The 24,010-nt window shown below is 44.2% G+C and overlaps 1 protein-coding gene across 1 annotated transcript in view; it reads left to right on the top strand.

Annotated features, from left to right (window-relative positions):
• The window catches only part of LOC140385410 (peptidase inhibitor 15-like), a 46,765-nt gene extending 23,278 nt beyond the window's left edge, over nt 1-23,487 (top strand). The window contains exons 3-6 of the mRNA XM_072467533.1: nt 6,043-6,161; nt 7,861-7,993; nt 8,092-8,207; nt 17,530-23,487. Of these exons, the coding sequence (XP_072323634.1) occupies nt 6,043-6,161; nt 7,861-7,993; nt 8,092-8,207; nt 17,530-17,665 (504 nt within the window). The 3' untranslated portion in view covers nt 17,666-23,487. The remainder of the gene's footprint in view (nt 1-6,042; nt 6,162-7,860; nt 7,994-8,091; nt 8,208-17,529) is intronic.
• Nucleotides 23,488-24,010: the final 523 nt, after the last annotated feature.

The following is a 24,010-nucleotide window of genomic DNA, read 5'->3' as shown; positions in this document are numbered from 1 at the left end:
CTTTTCCAATTGCTCAGCGACTTCAGGAGCAAACTTATGTTTCTTAATAGATTTTTAATAATTTTGCAGCAAAGACTACATGTAAGAGTTTGTGAATGCAGGTTGCTCATGTGTTTCTCTATGGCAGAGAAAAAGTTGTTTGAGGTTCTCACATTTGGCTGAACACTGCTGTTAAGCATTCAAAGAGATCTGTGTATCTGCAACTATTTTCTCTGTGAATGTCCTTTATGAATATGTCTTTATGCATCAGTATACACTACAGGCAATAGACCAAGGAAGGTGACTACAAGAAAAGGGACTTCAGGATATGGGCCACCACTCCCAGTTAGACCAAAACTTCAAGTGATGTGTAGGTAAATGTTAAACAAGCATTTAGTGTGGATGTGTTTGAAAATTCAAAATGCAACTTTGACAGCAGCATGGGCTACACAATCCTAATAATGAATGAACTTCTCTGACTTTGAGCCTCAGCTGGAGTTAAAGGTCAGGAACCCATGTTCCAGTTAGTAACACAAGAAACATTTGCGTTGGTTAAGACAACATATGGATGTATTTTCAAAGGATACCCACAGTAGTACCGTGAGGTAAGGTATTAGTTTTTCCAAATTCAAGATTTTGGAAAGGGAGGAAGTGTGACTTTCAGATGACTGACTGACAAGGAACAGATCTTCAGGAATACGAATCCATGGCCTGACAAGAACCTTTGAGGCCAAGTGTACAATTACTAGTGTGGTTGTGAACTTTCCAGGGTTTTCGTCTGACTCACAGGAATACTCTATGGCCAAATCGACATTGGCAGACAGAGTTAACACACCCTCTTTTGGATTCCACCCATCCTCTGTTTTTAGCTACTGACTTTGGCACTGTAAATTTGAAGCTGTGAATAGGATGTCAGACTTTTCCATTACCGTTGAATGGTGCTTGGTTGAATCTAATTTGCTTGTTTCCCTTGTCTAAGTTCAAATGATTCAAGTCTGATCCAGGAAGAAAAAAATGCATAGTCCCCCCAATGGCTATGTTCGCACGTGTGGTGCCGAGAATCATAGAATCTTGCCGCCCAGAAAGAGGCCATGTGGCTATTCATACCCAAGCCAGCTCTTGGAGGAACTATCCGATTTAGATCTTAGAATTTTCCCCTAGAACTCTGAAAATAAGTCCTCTTCAAGTATATGTTTAATTGTCTTTTAAAAGTTCCTATTGAATCTATTTCCAGCACTCTTTCAAGTAGGCTATTCCAGGCCTGAACAGCATCGGCTACCCCATCCTAATAATGAATGAACTTCTCTAACTTTGAGGAATGGCAGTTAAAGGTCAGGAACCCATGTTCCAGTTTGTAATGCAAGAACATTTGCTTTGGTTAAGACAACAAAAAGGGTGTATTTTCTCAGGCCCCCCACAGCAGTGAAGTTATGAACATAAAAGGGAATCTAAAGGTCTTCTTTAGGCATATTAACAATGAGAAGGCAGAGGGGAGATGGGCTGCACAGGTAATGGACTGCAGCAGTGCTGTCTGTCTGCAGGGAAACAATATAAGTCTGCTATGCAAATAATCTTTCCCCAAGGGAATTTTATTACAGTGCTGTTACATAGAAATCTAACAGGTAAGTATAAATAACTTAAAACAGTATTATCCATAATAAGAATATTTATAGGACCCTGGAATGCATGATACATGTATCAATTTTACTATTTTTGTATATATAGCTTGCAAAAGAAATGTTTTATTCCTTTATGGGATGTGGATATCGCTGACCAGGCCAACATTTGTTGCCCATCCCTAATTGCTGCTGAGAAGGTGGTGGTGAGCCGCCTTATTGAATTACTGCAGTTCATGTGGTACAAATACACCAACCACAGTGCTGTTAGGGAAGGAGTTCCAGGTTTTTGACCCAGTGGCAGTTAAGGAACAATAATATAGCTACAAGCCAGGATGATATGTGGCTTGCAGGGGAACTTGCAGCTGGTGTTATTCCTACAGATCCGCTGACCTTGTCCTTCGAGCTGGTAGAAGTCAGAGGTTTGGAAGGTACTGTTGAAGGAACCTTGGTAATTTGTTGCCGAGCATCTTGTATATGTTACACATTGTGGGTCGGTGGTGGAGCGAGTAAATGTGGGTAGCATGCTGATCAAGTGGGCTGCTTTTTCCTGGATTGTGTTGAGCTTCTTGAGTGTGGAGTCACATTCATCCAGGCAAGTGGAGAGTATCACACTCCTGTTTTGTGCCTTGTAGATGGTGAACAGGCTTTTGCGAGAGTTGACGTGAGCTATTGTTCCAGAATTCCCAGACTCTGACCTGCTCTTGTAACCACAGTATTGTTATGGCTAGTACAGTTCAGTTTCTGGTCAATGGTAACCCCCTAGAATGTTGATAGTGGGGGAATTGAGCGATGGTAACGCCATTGAATGTCAGGGGCGATGCTGCATCAGCTGTCTGGAATGCAAGCACCGTGTTACAGCTTCACCAGGTTGACACCACATTTTTAAGTATGTTTGGTGCTGTCCCTGGCATGCACTCCTTCACTCTTCATTGAAGACTCTTGGTTTGATGGGAATGGTAGAGTGGGGGATGTGATGGGCCATGATGTTACAAGTTGTGTTATATACAAATCTCCTGCTGCTGATAAGTGTCCAATTTTGAGCTGTTAGATTTGTTCTGAATCTATCCCATGTTGTACGGTGGTAATGTCACACAACACAATGGAAGATATCCTCAGTGTGAAGATAGATCTCGTCGTGGACAGTTTGGAAGGTACATTAGATATTAGTCTAAAATTTGTATATATGTGCCTCAGTCATGCATATTTTACATCGAGACTTGGTTATTTTAATGCACGCCAGGTCCACCTCTTTTGTTTGACCTTCCATAAACATGGGGTCATTCCAAAATCCTGCTGCCCATGTTCTAACTGACACCAACTCCCAATCACCCATCACCTCGGTGCTTGCTGACTTGTAATGGCTCTCATTTAACCAATGATTCAATTTTTAAATTCACATCCTTGTTTTAATTTCCCCCTGTGATTTGTCCCCTCCCTATCTCTGTAGTCCCTTCCAGCCCGACAACCCTGTAAGATACTGTACTCTGGTTGTTTGACTATAATCAGTTCAATAATAGTGGCCTTGCCTCCAGCTGCCTTAAACTCTGGAATTGCGTCCCTAATACTTCCTCTCTCGCTTACCTCCTTTAAAACCAAGCTTTAGATCGTCAGTCCTAATAGCTCTTTATGTGGTTTTGTGTCATAGTTTACTTCATAATGTTGCTGTTGAGTGCTTTGGGATATTTTCCTTTGTTGGAAGAGACGGTGAGGTAATATCCCGCACGCGACCTACGGGGTGGGAATAATTATCTTCCCCATGGTCCTTGCGGTGTACAAGCTCCCCCACTAGGAGTGGGGGATCTCTATTAACACCTGTATAAAAGGTGACGCACCGACTGGAGAGAGAGGAACTCGGTAGGGATCTACCGGGCAGTGTATATATCACATTGTAAAATAAAAATTCTTTACTTTACTCAATGTCGACTCCTCATGTCCTTATTAAAGGTGACATTGTAGTACTGACATTGGACTAGTAATCCAGGTTCAAAACCCACCACTGCAGATCGTGAAATTTAAATCCAATGTAAGTCTGGAATTAAAAGTCTAATGGTGACTGTGAAATCATTGTCGATTGTTGTAAAAAACCATTTGATTCACTAATGTCCTTTAGGGAGGAAAATCTGCCATTCTTACCTGGTCTGGCCTACATGTGACTCCAGATGGGCGGCACAGTAGCACAGTGGTTCGCACAGTTGCTTCACAGCTCCAGAATCGCAGGTTCGATTCCCGGCTTGGGTCACTCTGTGCAGAGTCTGCACGTTCTCACCGTGTCTGCATGGGTTTCCTCCGGGTCCTCTGGTTTCTTCCCATAGTCCAAATATGTGCAGGTTAGGTGGACTGGACATGCTAAATTGCCCTGAGTGTCCAAAAAGATTAGGTGGGGTTACTGGGTTAGGATGCAGGTGTGGGCTTAAGTAGGGTGCTCTTTCCAAGGGCCGGTGCAGACTTGATGGGCTGAATGTCCTCCTTCTGCACTGCAAATTCTATGTCAATGTCTATATGTCTAGATCCACAGCAATGCAGTTGGCTCTTAACTTCACCTTGAAGGGCAATTAGGGATGGGCAATAAATGCTAGCCCAGTCGGCGACGCCCAATTCCCATGAACAAATATTAAAAAGCTGCTATATAAATACAAATTGGTGTTATTATTTGAAAATGAGGCAGATTGGAGGAATATTTCCTCCAGCCATCATGTATTTGAGAAACAGTAAACTCCGTAGGGACGTTTCTCATGTTTGCTATTTTTAGTGAATTCCGAAGATGCTCTTTATGATTCGAATGATGTAACCAGAAATAAAAAAAAAAAACATTGAACATGAAATTCAGCTCTGTAATGCCGCCGGTGCGAGTTCACTGAAGTGAAATCATGGCAACGGGTCACTTCCTGTTACCTCTGTGCATTGCCTGACTGTGAGCAAAAAAACATACCAAGTAAGTGGATCCTGACATCAAACGGCCTGCAATGCTCATTTGGCAGTGACTTACCATTTCGGACCATGCAGGCACAACTAACATCCCCTCTTAAGCACACCAGGCTGAGCATGAATTCAGGGATCAACCCCCACTCTACTATAAAGTTATTGGAAGTTCCGTGTTAATTTATTTGGAGGCACTTTGCTAACGTTTTGGATTTTCAAGGGAGTGGTGCTGTATGCAACATATAGTTGGAGGCTCTTTTGGGCTGTGGCATGATTTAAAAATGGGGCATAGGACGTAGAGAGGGGAAGCTTTGTGTTGATGGAAGAAGAGGAGGCAAAGGGGAGGTCCCTGATGAGCTATCTGTGGGAGGACACTCAGACTCTGGTTCGCCTGAGATGTCATTCCATCATCTCCTTTGCTCCACAATTCCACATCTTTGAAACAATTTGCCAAATACCATCACAGCATCCTTTACACCAGCATTCTGAAATAAGAGCCACTGGGTTGGTGGCTGAGAATGTCAGACCACGTGATGGTGCTTCTTCATCAAAGGTTTAGTGTTACTCCCAGTCTTCCTCATCACTGACTCTCCAGGCAGCACTTCGTAGATATTTGAAAGCCTAAATGCAGAATGCCTGGTATTTCTTGACCTTGACCAATATTGTCAGACCATCATTCCGAAATCAGAACTTCAGATTTTCAGAAAGCTTTTGATAAAGTCCAACGCAAGAGGTTAGTAAACACAATTAGAGCACATGGGATGTGGGGGGAGAATACTGGCATGGATGAGAACTTCTTGCAACCCTGCAGACTGCTCCTCAGGGACAGCTTCTGGGATTTGCCGTTATTTGCCACCTGCTCTCTGCTCACAGTTTGCATCAAACGACTCCTGTGAAAACATTGGATCTCTCCTCTTTTCCAATTGAAATAATTTAGATGATGAATGAGAAAGAAATTTGAATGCTGCCCACTTCAATTAAACCTGATGCAGGGCCATTGTGCATCCTGATATCCAAGTAGGAAAATAGACCTGAACAAATTGTTCCTCAATCTTCCTCCATCACAGCAATACACAGCAGCCAGTGGAAATTTATCATCATTTCAAAGATGTTTATCAAAATGAGGAAAATTATTCTTGTACATGATTCTTCACTAGAAATGAGAATGGAAAATGAAATGTTAAACATGAAAACTATTTCAGCAGAAGGATGGAAGAATCAATGCACTCATTTTTATGTTCATAATAGGGCAGCATGGTAGCGCAGTGGTTAGCACTGCAGTCTCATGGCGCCGAGGTCCCAGGATCGATCCCGGCATTGGGTCACTGTCCGTGTGGAGTTTGCACATTCTCCCCGTGTTTGCGTGGGTTTCGCCCCAACAACCCAAAGATGTGCAATGTAGGTGGATTGAGCACACTAAATTGCCCCTTAATTGGAAAAATGAATTGGGTACTCTAAATTTTTTTTTTTAAATTTAGGTGCATAATGTGAAGTAAATTATTTATTTCATTTTGTGTCAATACAGGTGTGGGATGAAAATCTAGCAAAGTCTGCTGAATCTTGGGCTGCTATGTGCATCTGGGACCATGGACCATCGTATTTACTGAGATTCCTTGGACAGAATCTGTCAGTTCGCTCTGGACGGTGAATGTTTACTTTTTAAGTTGCTCCGCTTGGAATGTAAACTGGAAGTTTGTTTTTCCTTTTTGTATGGAAGTTAATTTTAACTCCCTCCTATATCCTGAGCCATATGGGTCAATACGTTTCACCTTCCCATTCTGTGTTGCATTTGCTGATCTCAACCAAGGAGGTGGTAGGGGCTCCACAATTGGGCTCAGGCCCCTTGGACGAGAGAGGGGAAAAATCAGGCAGGGCTCCCAGTTCTGGATTAATTCCTCGGATGGAGGGCTTGTTATATGAGGAAAGGTAGATAGATTGGTCCTTTATTCCCTGGAATTTAGAAGAAAGAGAGGTGATATCATTCAAACATACAATGTGCTTACAGGGCTCGACAGGGTAGATACAGGACAGATGCTTACCCTGGGTCTAAAACGAGCGGATACAGTCTCAGATTAAGGGGCTGGCCATTTAGGAATAGATGAAGAGGAATTTCTTCACTCAAAGGGTGGTAAATCTTTGGAATTCTCTTCCCCAGAAGGCTGTGGAGGCTTCGTCACTGAGTATGTTCAAGACTGAGACCAATAGATTTTTACATATTAACAACATCAAGGGTTACAGGGATAATGCAGGAAAATAGTGTTGAAGTAGAAGATTAGCCATGATTTCATTGAATGGTGGAATGAATGGGCTCAAAAGGCTGAATGGCCGATTCCTGCCCCTATTTCTTCTGCTCTGATGCCATCTTCATTTCTGAAACCAGCTCACTGATGTGACAGGTGATTTTATGCAAAGGGAGAGAAAGAATGGAATTGAGTTGCTTTAGGTTTGTATCTATTCTTGTGGCTGCACCATGCAGACATGTCCAAAAACAAACATTGTCAAGATACCAATAACTCACATTCGATATGTCTTTTATATTTGCAGCGGGAAAATGCCATCTGGAACAAATTTCAAATTGATATGCATGGGCACAGGGAGAGCAGATTAATAAACAAGGCATGGGGGGCACTGGTTTAATGAATTAAAAATGATAATGGAAAAACTGCAGTTTAATTTTCCAAGTGTAAGTTTAGTTCAATTGGTCATTCTCTTTCTCAAGTCACAAGATTGAAATCTGACTTAAAGCTTTGAACTGACACTCCAGTGTGGTATTTGAGTATTGCTGAAAAGTAAAACTGCTGTTAAAATGTTTGGTTTTGCATTAATCAGACAGTTCATAAGAATCCCAATTATAAAAGGTGAACTGTCCTGATGAGTTTAAGTTGAAAAGCTTTGACAGCATGTCTCTTTTGTCAGCAATACTCAAATTCTGTATCACCAAACATCTAGGAGTGCGGTATTTGGTGAGTATTGTATTTTCAGAGGTACAGCACTTAAATAGTTGATTTGTTAAACCCCAGGGCTCTGCCTGTCCCAATAGTTCAGGTAGATATTAGAGATTGTAGAAGACTATTTGAAGATGAGCGGGCTGTTTCCTGATCACCATCTCTCTTACAACCAACACCATCAAAACATGTTTAACTGTTCATTCATCTAATTGCTTACTGTGGAATTTTGTTGCATGCAGCAACAGGCACTGGATTTTAAAGATAATTATTCTGGCTGTTATGCACAAGTGGATATAACAAGATATGTTATATAAATGGAAAAGTTTCTTTAATTACTACCTCGTTGCCTTTGGAGCATGTATCTAACAGTTTGATAATGTTTTTATTTTGTGTAGTTATCGAAATATTCTACAACTCGTGAAACCTTGGTATGATGAAGTGAAGAGCTACAGCTTTCCATATCCTCGTGATTGTAACCCTAGGTGTCCTCTGAAATGTTATGGACCAGTATGCACACACTACACTCAGGTACCAATCCTTTCATGTTTCTTCTGACTTATTTGTAATGCAATGTTTTATTAAACTATATTGTGTAATAACTGAATACAATGTTGGTTATTCTTTAGATGGTTTGGGCAACATCCAATCGAATAGGCTGTGCAATCCATACCTGCCACAGCATGCATGTCTGGGGATCAACATGGCAACGTGCGATTTACCTCGTATGCAACTACTCTCCAAAGTAGGTGCACACGTTTGTTTCCAATAATTGCATTATTTCTTAATCTGCCTGCAAATGTAAACTGTAGATATTCAGATTTTTACAGTTTGGTTGATATTAGCTAGCAAATTGCATCCAGGGGTAAGTTTCACTTTCACTCCAAGGAGGGTAACCTGGTGGAGTAATCAATGGAATGAAAACTGGAAAGGTTCTGAAACTAGTGGGAAGCTCACTTTGCCATTCAACCACCCACATAGTGAAGGCAAAATATTACCATTCTTTATTTGGACTCCTTATCCTTCTAAGTTTGCTTGTTTAAATGATTTCTGATCAGTCATGTGTTAATGCCACAGACTTCCGGTGGCGGCCATGGTGTGAGTGGTCGCAGCTTCTACTCAAAGGCACAGAAAAGAGCCGTTTTTACCTGAAAACGGGAGAAACTTTGACGGAAAAGTGTAGCTGAAGTTTGCAGGAGAGGTTCCCCCCGGATGTGGCTTGTCTGTTGGTTACCAAACCCGGCAGAAGAAGGTGAAAGACCTGGCCAAGGAATTGGAAGAGTCCTGTGGCGCAGCAGTTATTGGAAAGATGGCGGAGGGGAGAGGGCCAGTGCAGGTTGGAAAGCTCCAAATGGAACAGTTGATGGCTTTCATCAGGGAAGTGTTCCGTCAACAAAGGAAAGAGATGCAGGAGGACCAATCGAAGGCCATCAAAGGGGTTGTGGCACCCCTGAAGGGATCGATGGAAAGTGTTGAAAAGTGAATGGAGGCACAGGGGTCGCAGATCCAAAAGATAGAGAGGGTGATGTCAGACCACAGCGATCGGGCGATGGCATTGGAGGAGGAGGTGGGGCTCGAAAGGAGAACTTTGCAAGATGCTGAGAGCAAATGTGGAAGAACAAGAGAATAGGTCGAGAAGCAGAATCTGTGCATCGTCGGCCTGCCTGAAGGAGTGGAAGACACGAGTGCCACGGGGTATGTCTCGAGGATGCAGCAGGGGCATGGGAACCTGGATTGTAGTTTTAGGGTAAGGGAGAATGAGAGTATAGAGGTCAGGAGCTCAGATTTGACATCGCAGGAGGGGGCCAGTGTTCAGGTAGGTGGTTTGAAGTGTGTCTACTTCAATGCCAGGAGTATACGAAATAAGGTAGGGGAACTGGCAGCATGGGTTGGTACCTGGGACTTCGATGTTGTGGTCATTTCGGAGACATAGATAGAGCAGGGACAGGAATGGATGTTGCAGGTTCCGGGGTTTAGGTGTTTTAGTAAGCTCAGAGAAGGAGGCAAAAGAGGGGGAGGTGTGGCACTGCTAGTCAAGAGCAGTATTACGGTGGCTGAGAGGATGCTAGATGGGGACTCATCTTCCGAGGTAGTATGGGCTGAGGTTAGAAACATGAAAGGAGAGGTCACACTGTTGGGAGTCTTCAATAGGCCTCCAAATAGTTCTAGAGTTGTAGAGGAAAGGATGGCGAGGATGATCCTGGATAAGAGCGAAAGTAACAGGGTAGTTATTATGGGAGACTTTAACTTTCCAAATATTGACTGGAAAAGATATAGTTCGAGTACATTAGATGGGTCGTTTTTTGTACAGTGTGTGCAGGAGGGTTTCCTGACACAGTTTGTTGACAGGCCAACAAGAGGCGAGGCCATGTTGGATTTGGTTTTGGGTAATGAACCAGGCCAGGTGTTGGATTTGGAGGTAGGAGAGCACTTTGGGGACAGTGACCACAATTCGGTGACGTTTACATTAATGATGGAAAGGGATAAGTATACACCGCAGGGCAAGAGTTATAGCTGGGGGAAGGGCAATTATGATGCCATTAGACGTGACTTGGGGGGGATAAGGTGGAGAAGTAGGCTGCAAGTGTTGGGCACACTGAATAAGTGAGCTTGTTCAAGGATCAGCTACTGCATGTTCTTGATAAGTATGTACCGGTCAGGCAGGGAGGAAGGCGCTGAGCGAGGGAACCGTGGTTTACCAAAGAAGTGGAATCTCTTGTTAAGAGGAAGAAGGAGGCCTATGTGAAGATGAGGTGTGAAGTTTCAGTTGGGGCGATGGATAGTTACAAGGTAGCGAGGAAGGATCTAAAGAGAGAGCTAAGACGAGCAAGGAGGGGACATGAGAAGTATTTGGCAGGAAGGATCAAGGAAAACCCAAAAGCTTTCTATAGGTATGTCAGGAATAAGCGAATGACTAGGGAAAGAGTAGGACCAGTCAAGGACAGGGATGGGAAGTTGTGTGTGGAGTCTGAAGAGATAGGCGAGATACTAAATGAATATTTTTCGTCAGTATTCACTCAGGAAAAAGATAATGTTGTGGAGGAGAATGCTGAGCCCCAGGCTAATAGATTAGATGGCATTGAGGTACGTAGGGAAGAGGTGTTGGCAATTCTGGACAGGCTGAAAATAGATAAGTCCCCGGGACCTGATGGGATTTATCCTAGGATTCTCTGGGAGGCCAGGGAAGAGATTGCTGGACCTTTGGCTTTGATTTTTATGTCATCATTGGCTACAGGAATAGTGCCAGAGGACTGGAGGATAGCAAATGTGGTCCCTTTGTTCAAAAAGGGGAGCAGAGACAACCCCAGCAACTATAGACCAGTGAGCCTCACGTCTGTAGTGGGTAAAGTCTTGGAGGGGATTATAAGAGACAAGATTTATAATCATCTAGATAGGAATAATATGATCAGGGATAGTCAGCATGGCTTTGTGAAGGGTAGGTCATGCCTCACAAACCTTATCGAGTTCTTTGAGAAGGTGACTGAACAGGTAGACGAGGGTAGAGCAGTTGATGTGGTGTATATGGATTTCAGTAAAGCGTTTGATAAGGTTCCCCATGGTGGGCTATTGCAGAAAATACGGAGGCTGGGGATTGAAGGTGATTTAGAGATGTGGATCAGAAATTGGCTAGCTGAAAGAAGACAGAGGGTGGTGGTTGATGGGAAATGTTCAGAATGGAGCTCAGTCACAAGTGGAGTACCACAAGGATCTGTTCTGGGGCCGTTGCTGTTTGTCATTTTTATCAATGACCTAGGGGAAGGCGCAGAAGGGTGGGTGAGTAAATTTGCAGATGATACTAAAGTCGGTGGTGTTGTCGATAGTGTGGAAGAATGTAGCAGGTTACAGAGGGATATAGATAAGCTGCAGAGCTGGGCTGAGAGGTGGCAAATGGAGTTTAATGTAGAGAAGTGTGAGGTGATTCACTTTGGAAGGAATAACAGGAATGCGGAATATTTGGCTAATGGTAAAGTTCTTGAAAGTGTGGATGAGCAGAGGGATCTAGGTGTCCATGTACATAGACCCTGAAAGTTGCCACCCAGGTTGATAGGGTTGTGAAGAAGGCCTATGGAGTGTTGGCCTTTATTGGTAGAGGGATTGAGTTCCGGAGTCAGGAGGTCATGTTGCAGCTGTACAGAACTCTGGTATGGCCGCATTTGGAGTATTGCGTACAGTTCTGGTCACTGCATTATAGGAAGGACGTGGAGGCTTTGGAGCGGGTGCAGAGGAGATTTACCAGGATGTTGCCTGGTATGGAGAGAAAATCTTATGAGGAAAGGCTGATGGACTTGAGGTTGTTTTCGTTGGAGAGAAGAAGGTTAAGAGGAGACTTAATAGAGGCATACAAAATGATCAGGGGGTTGGATAGGGTGGACAGTGAGAGCCTTCTCCCGCGGATGGAAATGGCTGGCACGAGGGGACATAGCTTTAAACTGAGGGGTAATAGATATAGGACAGAGGTCAGAGGTAGGTTCTTTACGCAAAGGGTAGTGAGGCCGTGGAATGCCCTACCTGCGACAGTAGTGAACTCGCCAACATTGAGGGCATTTAAAAGTTTATTGGATAAACATATGGATGATAATGGCATAGTGTAGGTTAGATGGCTTTTGTTTCGGTGCAACATCGTGGGCCGAAGGGCCTGTACTGCGCTGTATTCTATGTTCTATGTTCTATGATGCTGGCAGGGCTGGTGGTGAAGGGGTTGCTGGACAAGACCCCTGAGGTGGATAGAGCACACAGGTCTCTGAGGCAGTAGCCAAGAGCTAGGGAACCGCCATGGGCGGTGATTGTAAGACTACGCAAGTTTGTGGAAAAAGAGAAGATCCTGCAGTGGGCCAGGGAGAAACAAAATTGTGAATAAGAGGGGAACAAGGTCCAAATATACCAGGACATTGGAGCTGAACTGGCAAAACACCCTGCTGGATTCAATCGGGCCAAGGCAGTGCTGTATTGATGGCAGAGCAGGTTCAGGGTGCTCTACCTAGCAAAACTATGGGTGACTTGTGAAGGCCGAAATATTACTTTGAGACCCCAGAAGTGATCAATGACTTTATTAAAGAGCACAAACTGGGGGAGGACTGAACTTTATTGGGATACGGAGGAGTCGGCACTTTGGAGTACGGAAGATATGGGTAGAGTGGGGCTTGGAGGTTGGGGGGGGTTCTCTTTTCCTCCCAGGTATTTATTTTCTTGTTGGGTCGACACTGGGTCGCAGGGGTGAAAAGTTTGTAAGGGGACAGCAACTCCCCCCCCCCCCCCCCCCCCCCCCCCCCCCCCCCCCCCCCCCACCCCCACCCCTCTCGCTGCCTGTGGTGGTGTTTGTTCTTTTTTCAGAGGAGGCGACCTGTGGTTTAGGATGTGTCTTTATGTGGGTGGGGGTGGGGGAGGGGGAGGTCCGCGAGGAGCCTTCCACACAGAACAAAGAGATGAGGGTGGGGGTTAGTAGGAGGAGCCTTTGGGCAGGAGCTGTTACACTGGCAGGTAATGCTGGTGAACAGAAGCAATATGGGGAGATGGCTGAGGGGGGAAGGGGGAGGTGGGAGAGGGTGGGAAACAGGAAGAGATGTGACATGGCAGGCTTGGAGAAGAAGCGAGGTCAGGGGCGGAGAAGGGAGCCATCTTGGATGGGCCCGGTACAGGGCCATATTAGAAGGGGCAGAGCCGAAAGGAGCAGATGGCGGATGGTAGAGGGGAATGGAGGCATAAGCCCCCCAGTAAGGCTTGTAACGTGGAATGTACAAGGGCTCAGTGGACCGGTAAAAAGATCTTGGGTCTTCGTGCACCTCAGGAGTTTGAAGGTGCAGTGATCTTTTTGCAGGAGATGCACCTCCACGTGAAGGAACAGATTCGGTTGAGAAAGGGATGGGTGGGTCAGGTATTTCACTCGGAGTTTGACTCAAAATCGCGGGGTGGCCATCTTGATGAGCAAGAAGACGGGATTTGTGAGTGTGAAGGAAGTGACGGTACCGGGTGAGGGGGGCGGGGGGGGGGGGGGGGTAGGAGATATGTGATGGTGAGCGGGGACGGCAGTGGTGTTGGTAAATGTATATGCACCGAATTGGGACAATGTAAGGTTTATGAGGGGGTTTCGAGTAGCGATCCCGGACTTGGATATTCACCAATTGATCATGGGAGGAAACTTTAATTGTGCTCTAGAGCCAAGGGTGGACAGGTCGAGCCCCAGGTCAATGGGAAGGATCTGGATGGCAAAGGAGCTGGGAGCGTTCATGGAATGGATGGGCATGGTGCACCCGTGGCGCTTCAAGAATCCAGGGGGGAGGGACTACTCCTTTTTCTTGCATGCTTACAGGGTATGCTCCAGAACTGACATTTTTGTGGTGACCTGTGAGGTGTTGGTAGGGGTGGAGGGGGCAGAGTACGCAGGGAATGTCATTTTGGACCATGCACCCCTCTGGCTGGAGGTTTGCCTTAGATTGGGACGGGAGCAGAGGCCTGATGGAGGCTTGACTCAGGGTTGTTGGCAGATAGAGGGTTTTATGATAAGGTGCGGTTGGTGATTAAAGAGTATGTTGAGTTGATCCAGAACGGGGAGGTGTCGGCGGCCACATTTTGGGAGGCACTGAAGGTTCGAGGGGAGATTATCTTGTTTAAGGCACATGAGGGGAGGAAAAGGAGGGAGCAGTACAAGCGTTCACTGATCGAGATAGTCGAGGTAGACAGTGATTATTCGAGGGCACCCGCTACGAATGGATTGGCGAGAAGGAAAAAGCTATAGAGGCAATTCGATAGGTTGACGACAGGGAGGGCGGCGGGGCAGCTGCGTAGGGCAAAGGGTGTGCAGTACGAGTACGGGAGAAGGCAAGATGAATGTTGGCACACCAGCTACAGAGGCAGGCTGCGCCCAGGGAAAGTTTGAGGATACAGACAGAGACGGGGGAGGTGGTGATGGAGCTGGGGAGAATAAATGAGGAGTTTAGGGAATACTATAAGGAACTGTACAGGGCAGACCCAGGGGCGTGAAGAAGGGGATATGGAGGAGCCTTTGGGGCCGAGGGAGAAATTGGGCAGTATAAGGGATATGAAGTCGGGGAATCCCCGCGGCCCGATTGTTACACGTTTGTGACGGAACTGCAAACACATGTGTTGGGGCATTTAGTGAGATGCTGGAGAAGGGGGAGCTGCCGGAGATGATGGCGCAGGCAATGATCACATTAATACCAAAGAAGGGAAAGGACCCATTAGAACGTGGGTCATATAGGCCCATATTGTTGTTAAATATGATGTAAAAGTGCTGGCTAAGTTGGTGGCGGGGAGGATTGAGGTTCTGTCCAGGCTGGTTGGGGATGGCCAAACAGGTTTCGTAAAGGGCAGGCAACTCTCCAGTAATATAAGGAGGCTGTTAAATGTGATTATGACCCCAACGAGAAGTTGGGTACCAGAGGTAGTGGTGTCCATGGATGCAGAGAAGACATTTGACTGGGCGGAGTGACCTGTTCGAGGTCCTAGGCTGAGGTTTGTGGCGTGGGTGCGTTTGTTATATGTGGCACCGGTGGAGACTGTACGGACCAACAATGTGAGCTCACAAAGCTTCGGGTTACACAGGGGAACAAGGCAGGGTTGCCTGCTGTCGCTGCTGCTGTACCGCCTAGCAATAGAGCCTTTGGCAATGGCCACCAGGAGGTTGGCAGAGTGGCAGGGCATTACGAGGAGGAATAAGGACCATCAGAGGTCGCTATGTGCGGACGACCTGTTACTGTACCTGTCGGACCCGCGGGAGAGCATGGGAGGATTATGGTCATATTAGGGAGGGTTGGAACATTCTCAGGATACAAGTTGAATGTAGGGAAAAGTGAAGTGTTCCCGGCATGGTGACACAGTGGTTAGGACTGCTGCCTGACAGCACCAGGGACACAGATTCAATTTTAGCCTCGGGTGACTGTCTGTGTGGAGTTTGCACGATTCGCTCCCGCGCCCCCCCCGCCCCCCATGTATGTGTGGGTTTCCTCCGGGTGCTCCAGTTTCCTCCCGCAGTCTAAAGATGTGCAAGTTAGGTGGATTGGCCACGCGAAATTGCCCCTTAGTGTCCAAAGTTTAGGTGGGATTACAGGGATAGGGTGGGGGAGTGGGCCTCGAGGGGGTGCTCTTTTGGATGGTCAGTGCAGATTCCATGGGCCAAATGGCCTCCTTCCGCACTGTAGGTATTCAATGATTTGCTGAACCTCTCAGTCTGTGTGTGATCTAATTCTCTATTAATAACCCCACAGCAAACCTAAGACAAGATAAACTAAAAGAGTTAGTTTATTTTCCACACACTCAAAACACAGGAGAGGGTGTCTTTCTAAAGCTCCTGGTACATTTACACAATGTAAGAGGGATAAGGGGAAGAAAGAGATACAGGGGAAACACCACAGACAAAATAAGAATTATTGGGCGCGATTCAAGGGCCTCGTTGCACCCGATTTGGTGTCGGGACAAAAGCATTGAATTTTGCCTCTGTGAGATTTAACGGAGTCACGCGAGATATCACGATTGGATCTCACTCTCGCTGGATGAGATCCAGATTAGGCGCGTTTAAATGTGTATTCGCTGGATTCTCCAGGGACCTGGGATTCACCGACTGTGCCTCACCAGGGCACCGTTTAGTACTGGTGAACATAAACGTGGACCAGTATAACGGCACCTATTGGGGGTTTCCTAGGCCATTATATACCCTGGATGGTCGGGCATTGCGCAGGATGGTACCCTGGCAGTTTTGCTGGCACCTGGGCTCCTTGGCATTTCCAACCTGGCATTGCCAGGGTGCCCAGGCAGCAGTGTCAAGGTGCCCAGGTAGTAGGTAGCCCTTGCCAGGGGTTGGCCCCTGGGGTACCTTGCCCATAAGAGGGGGAGTGAGGGAGGTGCTCTAGGACCCCAGAAGAGGTAAGTTTGGTGAAGTGGGGGGGGGGGGGGGGGGGTCCAATGGCTGCAGCGTGGTCGCTGAGGGAGGGCGAAAGGTCCGCCCCGATCCAGTAGATCGCCAGTGCAGGAAATTATGTAAGTGTAGACTCGACGGGGTATTCCTCACTGAGGCCAAAAAAAAACCCGGCAAAGTGCCGTTGGATAGCGGGGTCTTTCTCGGTGCTGCCAGCACCGAGAAAGACCCCGCTAAACGCACCCAAAACTAGACATAGAAATGTTTCAGTTGAATTGCGTCCATGGTTTCATGTGAATCCAGAGTCCAGAATCAAAGTCCCAATGGTATTCTTTCACAAAGTCAGCAGGTTGAAAACTGATGCTGGATAATCCACTTTTCCATCAGAGATGACCTCCATCATTAGATAGGCACATAGAAATGATTTAGGCAGTGGTGCAGAGGTTCCAGCAGAAAACAGTGGGGAGCCAGGTATGCTTGGAGTGTTGGGGGAGCGGGGTTGGGGGGGGGGGTCATGTGACTTCAACCTTGGTTTGGACAAATGATATATATTCCTGGTCTGGATTCCTGAGATTGTTAATGTTTCAACCATTAGTAAGTTCAACAGAGGTTTCTGGGGGGCAGCACGGTGGCGCAGTGGGTTAGCCCTGTTACCTCACGGTGCCAAGGTCCCAGGTTCGATCCCGGCTCTGGGTCACTGTCCGTGTGGAGTTTGCACATTCTCCCCGTGTTTGCGTGGGTTTTGCCCCCACAACCCAAAGATGTGCAATGTAGGTGAATTGGCCACGCTAAACTGCCCGAAATTGGAAAAAATAAATTGGGTCAACTAAATTAAAAAAAAACCCAGAGGTTTCTGGGTCCTTTAGACTTTTCTGTTGGCCAGGGCTTTTGGCTTTAGAAATGTGACGGGTCTTTATACAAGTCTTGGGAATTTGATCTCTGCAGTCACAGGGCATTAGTGCCTCTTTAGTGATAATAAAGAGCTGTTCTGAAAGTCAGGAATTCCTTTTGTGCGAATCACAGTCAGCCATGGATTCAGTCATTTTAAAACCTTTCTCCAGTTTTAAAGATTTTATAAAGTAGCCATGCTGATATATATTTATAAAAATATAGAATGAAATCTTAGTCCCCTGTAATTCTATTTACCTTCATTGATAAAGTACTATCACAATCTCATAGCATATTTTTATTTTTTTAGGGGAAACTGGATTGGGGAAGCACCATATAAAGTCGGAGTGCCATGCTCAGCCTGCCCACCCAGTTACGGAGGAGCTTGTAGCAACAATCAATGCTTCCCACGAGTAACTTCAAACTACCTGTACTGGTTCAAATGATTGATTAGGTTTACAGAATGTGTTACAACACTACATTAGGCTTCCTCTACAGAGTTCCTAGTCAGCTGAAGGAAATTTGCAGAACATATTTGCATTAATATACCCATTATTATCACTGAAAGTTTGGTCTTAAAGATATCTTACAACACTTAATACTATCATTGTACTGCTTTTAACTTTCACCAAGTTAGCTCTTATAGAAATGCAAAACTTATATCAACACAATGCTCTGTATTTATGAAGAAAAACAGCATGATATTGCAGAATGTTGCTGCGTTTTGTATACAGGTGAGAATAGAAAGCAGTTTACCACAGGTTTTGTGCATGGATATGGTATAATATTACTGAGCTGGTAAAGCAGTTCATTGATTATCCATAATGGGAGGTTTGTACCTCGGTCACTGTTAAAACCTGAGGGTCAGTTTGATAAGCTAGAAGATGTGCTTGTAGTAAGTAGTAATTATCGCAAATGATAATTTAATCATCTCCACTCTGGATAACTGAGGCAGTCCAGCTTCACATGGTGCTACAAAGTTTATTTAAGAAACTCTATTCCGTAAGACACACAGGCCCAAATTTTCCAGTTTCTGGATCATCAGAGACTGGACGTAGGGTTGAAGATGCGCACTGGATCCTTTGGAAGTCCTGACATGCTGACCATAGGTGGGAGTTTCCCAGGAATTTTTGAAACTTTAGATGGCAAATTTTCCTGCTGTCCGGGACCCTCCGTGAAAGACTCCAATTGTATTAGAAGCGGAGACTTGGGACAGATCTGCGGTACTCACCTGAATAGTTACCCAGGAAATGTTAGATAGATGAAAACCTGCTCCAATACCTGGGCAACTCCACAACTGACCCACCCGCCCATTCCATTCACTGACCCCACCCCACTGACTAAACCCAGCCCATCGGATTTTTCTCCGGACCCGACCTGACTACCACCAGAACACCAGATTAGCCCCGCCCCCCACAACCTATATGACCGACTATCCCCCAAGAAACCGACGAACCCAACTCCGCCTCCTCCCGGGACCAGACCAACCCATGCCCCAAACACCTGACTATCACTTGACTGGACCTGACCAACCTTCCCCACTCCCTGCACATCCTCCCCAACCAGACCCAAGTAACAGCCCCCCATCTGACCCACCCCAACCACCTGCCTTACCACCTGACTGGACCCCGACCCAACTTCACTAACAACTGACAGCCTGACCTGACTATAGCTTTCCTGCCCCCGACCACCTTTCTACCATCATTACCTGACCTGACTACCATCCAAATATCCCCTGAGGCTCGTAACTACCCGCCCATCCACATACCTACCTACTTAGCCATTTACCCACCTCACCCACCTAGCCACTTAACCATCCACCTTTTACCCAATGACCCACTCACACACCTACCTTAGCCACTACACATTCACTAATTTACACTCAAAGACTGGACCTTAAAACTTACCAAACAGAATACAGCAGCTAGTGCCGTACAAAGCGGGCATGTCCCAAATTCCCCAAACTCTACTCCGCTCCTGAGTTCCCCGGGGGAAGATGCGCTGTGCAATTCTTTGGCAGCTGGGATCAGAAAATTGCAGGAGAAATGCACAGCAGCATTAGGTCAGGAGAATCTTTGCGCTCACTGGCAATGTATGCAGAATTGCTGCTGTTCAGAAGATTGTGGCCACTGTTCTGTGTCAGGCATTACTTTATGGTACTTATCTAAGGCAATAAAATATGAAAAAATAGAGCAATCGATGAGGGTGCTTCAGATCAATATATTGATCTCTTACATATTTTCCTGTAACAATGGGAATTTATAAACTCTAGGCAGCTCAAATATACATATACATCTGTATGTTCAGGTAGCACATGAGCAGGCTCTTGTGCCAAAAAACAATTTGTTACATTTCTACAATATTGACGAGGATCACATTCACTGTCATCTAACATTGTCTCTAGCTGCATGACAACATTTTTTCCTTTTGAACTCCAAAATTTGTATTCTCACTGGATCCTTATTGCATGTTCCATTTTAAATTTTTAACCAATTTTAGCTTACTGCAATTTTCCCCTGAAACATAAAAAGAATTCATATGGCATTGTTAACATGGTAAAATGTCCAAAGGCACCTCACAGGCTAGTGCACACTTTCACATAATGCCACTCTCAATGCGACACTGATGTACAAATTACACAATTCACCCTGACAGTGATGTTCATCAAAACCTTGAGGAAATCCCAGTTTCTTTGTTTAAGGAACGTGTTGCATTTTTACAGCAAGCGTTGCAGAACATTTCCCTGTGGAAAAGTCAGTCACATTGAAATGATAGCTTGTTATTCTTGCATTGTGCTCATCATTCTTGGCTGCTTCATTTGGGACAGGATTATCCGGTCCTGCCCACCGCTGGGATCGTCCAGTCCTGCCGAAAGTCAATGGACGTTTGGTTGGGCAGCCAAATCTCCCGTGGAGTGTCCCGCCATGACGGGACTGGACATCGGCCTTTGTCTTTAAAATGGCAATTATAATTCATACAAAATAGAGAAGAATGTAGAAAAGTTTGCAAAATGTGTAGCATTCTTGTTAGTTGCCCCGGTTATCAGGAACATTACACGTGCTGAGAAATAAATCATAAACGATGACTGCTTGAGCAGCCATTACTCAGCCATTATGTGTATGTTCTAAGTTTGATTCAGGTTGTGTTTATGTATATACACAATGGCCTGGGGTTTCTGCTCGGTTGTGCTGGTTTTGTCAGTGCAAACTGTTAAAAATTGGCGAACCCAGTGCAAAAGATTGTGGAATTTTAAGTGTAAATTTTGTTCAGTGCAACCTACTTTTCTGCAACCTTTTTACGTTGGTTTATAGACATTTGGCTACAATCTGGCTTGGTCCATCAAACCAACCAAACCCCCAAATCGAATTAATGATCTTAGTTAGTTTCCACCAACTGTGACCATGTGGACCTTCTGAGTGTCTAAGAAGTCAACTTGTCTAATGCTTAAGGATATTAATAGATACATTCTTAAAAGTTTTTGTTTTTTCCCCCCCAATTTACTCTGAAACCAAAACTGTATATAACTGGCAAATGGTTCTGTTCAATGTCTTAAAATTCAGGTTCATTTATTTTGAATCAATTTTGGTCTCGGCACCGATTATAATCCTATTTTTTGATTAGCTCATTTTCGGATGTACCAAATTCCCACTCCTCAATATAATGAGGATTTTTTTTTAAAGCAAGGTGACAGATATTGTATTTGTTTATAATGTTGCCTAATCAGAAACTTGAGGAAAAAGAACACATTTCAAAACGACTGCAATTCTGGGTGCAGTTTGCACCTGGATCGTTGATCCCGATCCCTGTGTTTCTTTTTGCTAGCTGTGTAATTCCAGTTTTGGTGAAGCAAACAGATGTGTTTTTGAATGGGAATTACTAAAATTGTGCAGCACTTAATAACCTGAATAAGTGATGCAAATTAGTGTGTTTTGTCAATGTGAGTAAATTTGTTATTTTCTGCACAAATGATATATGCAGCTGCAGAATATATTAAAGACCAAGGTATCACCTTGTGAAATTGTGATGATAAAGCTTGATTTATTACATTTGTGACATTATGGGCCATATTTTTAAACAATTTTGTCTCACTCCAGCTGAGCTAAAGATACCAGGAAGGCCCCAGATTTGATCCTCATCGTGTGCAATGTTAGCTGATCTCGACAGGGGGTGCAGCTATACACAGCTAGGAAATGGACAGTTAAGTTGCTAGAAGTGTGCTTCTGTGAACATTAGGTGGGGACAGGAGCAGGTTTAGCTGTGTGTTATCTCTGCAAAAAGATAGCTTGACTGTGATTATTAGTGAGGCTCATTCATGAATAATTGGCACCAGGAGATACCAGCTAACACACCAAGTTGTTCTCCAGTTGGAAATCAATACTTTCAGGAGCAGAGGAGAAGTTAGTAGGCGTAATTGACTAAATGAAAATTAAAAACTGCATAGTAACAGAAATATCTTTGTTCTACATTCTCTTTCGTAAGATTCCTCCATTTGCAGCAAAATATCATCTTCAGTGTGCTCCAAAAAAGAGGGAGTAGAGACTCACTTAATGCAGTGAAAAGACACAAAGCAATTTTAATATGAAGTTGGCACTGGTACAGTTGTGACCATTGCACTGTAAAGTCATTCACTATTCTGTGGAGTACTGACAATTTCTAATAGAAACATTCAGTAACAAAATCCTCTCACAAGAATTTGATTTTGTAGGTCTAGGAATTCAATTTTTTTACTTTCCTGTTTGAAGAGTGAAGGAAAACAACCACATCCTCTTGTACTGCTTCAAACAGGGTCATTTCGTATTTTTCTGGGATTTTGGTACACATTCAAACATGTTGGGAATCTACTCGCATTAGCTTTTAAACATTTGTTAGTACCTCACACCACTGAATGGAATAACTTAAAACTAGTGCCCATGCAAACATCATTGGACAGTAATTATTTTAATTTAATACTTTTTAAAGTTACACATTATAAAAAATAATTATTTTGTGAAACATTAAGATTTGTTTCAGGACAGTGATCTGGCTACTTCACACCTTCATTTTGGCTTTCTGTTGATACGGTTGGACATATTTTGTTGTCATTCACAGAATGAGGCATCATTATTTACAGATTTCACTCATTATATTTCACAGATACAGTGGGGGGGGAATTTTAAACCCTGAATCCACCTACCTGAAACAGGGCTAGAGGCAGTTAGAATGGAACAGCAGACTAGCCCTTGACTTCCTGTCCTCATTCTGCAAGATCCAAGGACCCCTGCCCACAGCTCAGATTTATTTTGCAAATGTTTGAATTGGGTTCTGATGATGCAATATTATTAAAACATTCACTTTCAGCTTCCTTTGGGCCAGGAGGAGCAAATGTGCTCCTGCAGATTTTACAATGAAACCTGGACCTCTCCTGCTCTAGCACCCCTCCCTCAGTCGTAATCGCTTCTAGTCCTCAGGTTTTTGAAGCCTCTGTATTTTCAAATTTGAACAGGGTATCTAATTAGAAAGCATAAAGAGATACAATCTGACTTTTAAATATAAATTTAAAACAGATGCAAAATAGTCAGCATAGAAAGTTTGAGCTAATCTACCATTTCACCTGGTTTACCCAAAATTTAAATCAGCCTTAAAATTATGTCATGTGATAACGTGAGCATTTAATGCATTTGTCTACAATTCCTTTTCCACTTTTTAACTTATTTTAGATATGTTAATTTATAAAATAGGAAAATAACGTCAGGATTGAATATTACGGATGTACTGGGGTCATTGTAATAGACAAAATTATGAAATCGACAAGCCAAGTGCGATACTCCCCTATTTACATTCACACCAAAGTTACAATTACGTCTGTATCTGTTATCCCACTGTATAGCTCCAAAACAATAGTCACAAGTGAGAAAATAGGTCCTGGTCCATGTAGCATTAGTTAATTAACAACGTTGAGTTCATCCCTAAACAAATACACTGTCTGGAAAACTGGTACACTTTCCTAAGCAATAAAAACGTACACCGGTTAATTCTGTTTTACTTTACATTGCATTGAACTGTGCCAAACATGCTAATATTATTGATTTTATTTGGATTTAAAATACTTCTGAAATATTTGTACTTAAAACTGCAACCATATATAGACATCATTCATCTTGAAATCCGCAAGCTAATATCCTTAGAAAAGCTGATTGTTTGGATATTAAAATAAACGATCTTGTCTGCCAACTGTATTCCATAAGTGGTAAATAAAAGTTGATGAAAATCAGTTCATTTCTGTGCCTTACAGTGTCTAAAAAGAATCAATTATTTTTAAAATATAACAAACCCATCAGAGCTTTGTAAATTATTGTTGAAACTCTCATGGCATTCCTAACAGTAAGTTGGAATATCTTGAGTACATATTAACTTTTATTGGCAGGCAGTAACTGATGGTGGCATTTCAAACCACCGTCATATACGCCACCGATTTTCCTCGCTGTTGTCCTTAATGAAAAGGAAAATCAAACAGTGTTAAGCAAGGCTATATCTGCTATCGCCAGTTTACTGCTTGCCAATTGAAGTAAGACTCTACACCTCCCTATCAACTGGGTATGTTACCTTCCCCTCACTCTCTCTCTCCCCTGTTATGTTTCTCTATTTCTTCTTTTCTGTTTTTTTTTCTCCTCTGATTTTCTCCTTCTCCATTCTTGGCCTACATGCTCCTCGGTATATTTCCATCAGTGGTTCCGTACTGCAGCAGAAGTTGTAAAGAAAAGTGCTGCCAGCTTACCACTAGAAGTCAGCCCATTCTGATTTTCTGATGGGAC

This window comes from Scyliorhinus torazame, chromosome 11 (genome assembly GCF_047496885.1).
Source record: "Scyliorhinus torazame isolate Kashiwa2021f chromosome 11, sScyTor2.1, whole genome shotgun sequence".
In the NCBI taxonomy this organism is placed as follows: domain Eukaryota; kingdom Metazoa; phylum Chordata; class Chondrichthyes; order Carcharhiniformes; family Scyliorhinidae; genus Scyliorhinus; species Scyliorhinus torazame.
This window is presented reverse-complemented; position numbering and strand designations above follow the sequence as displayed.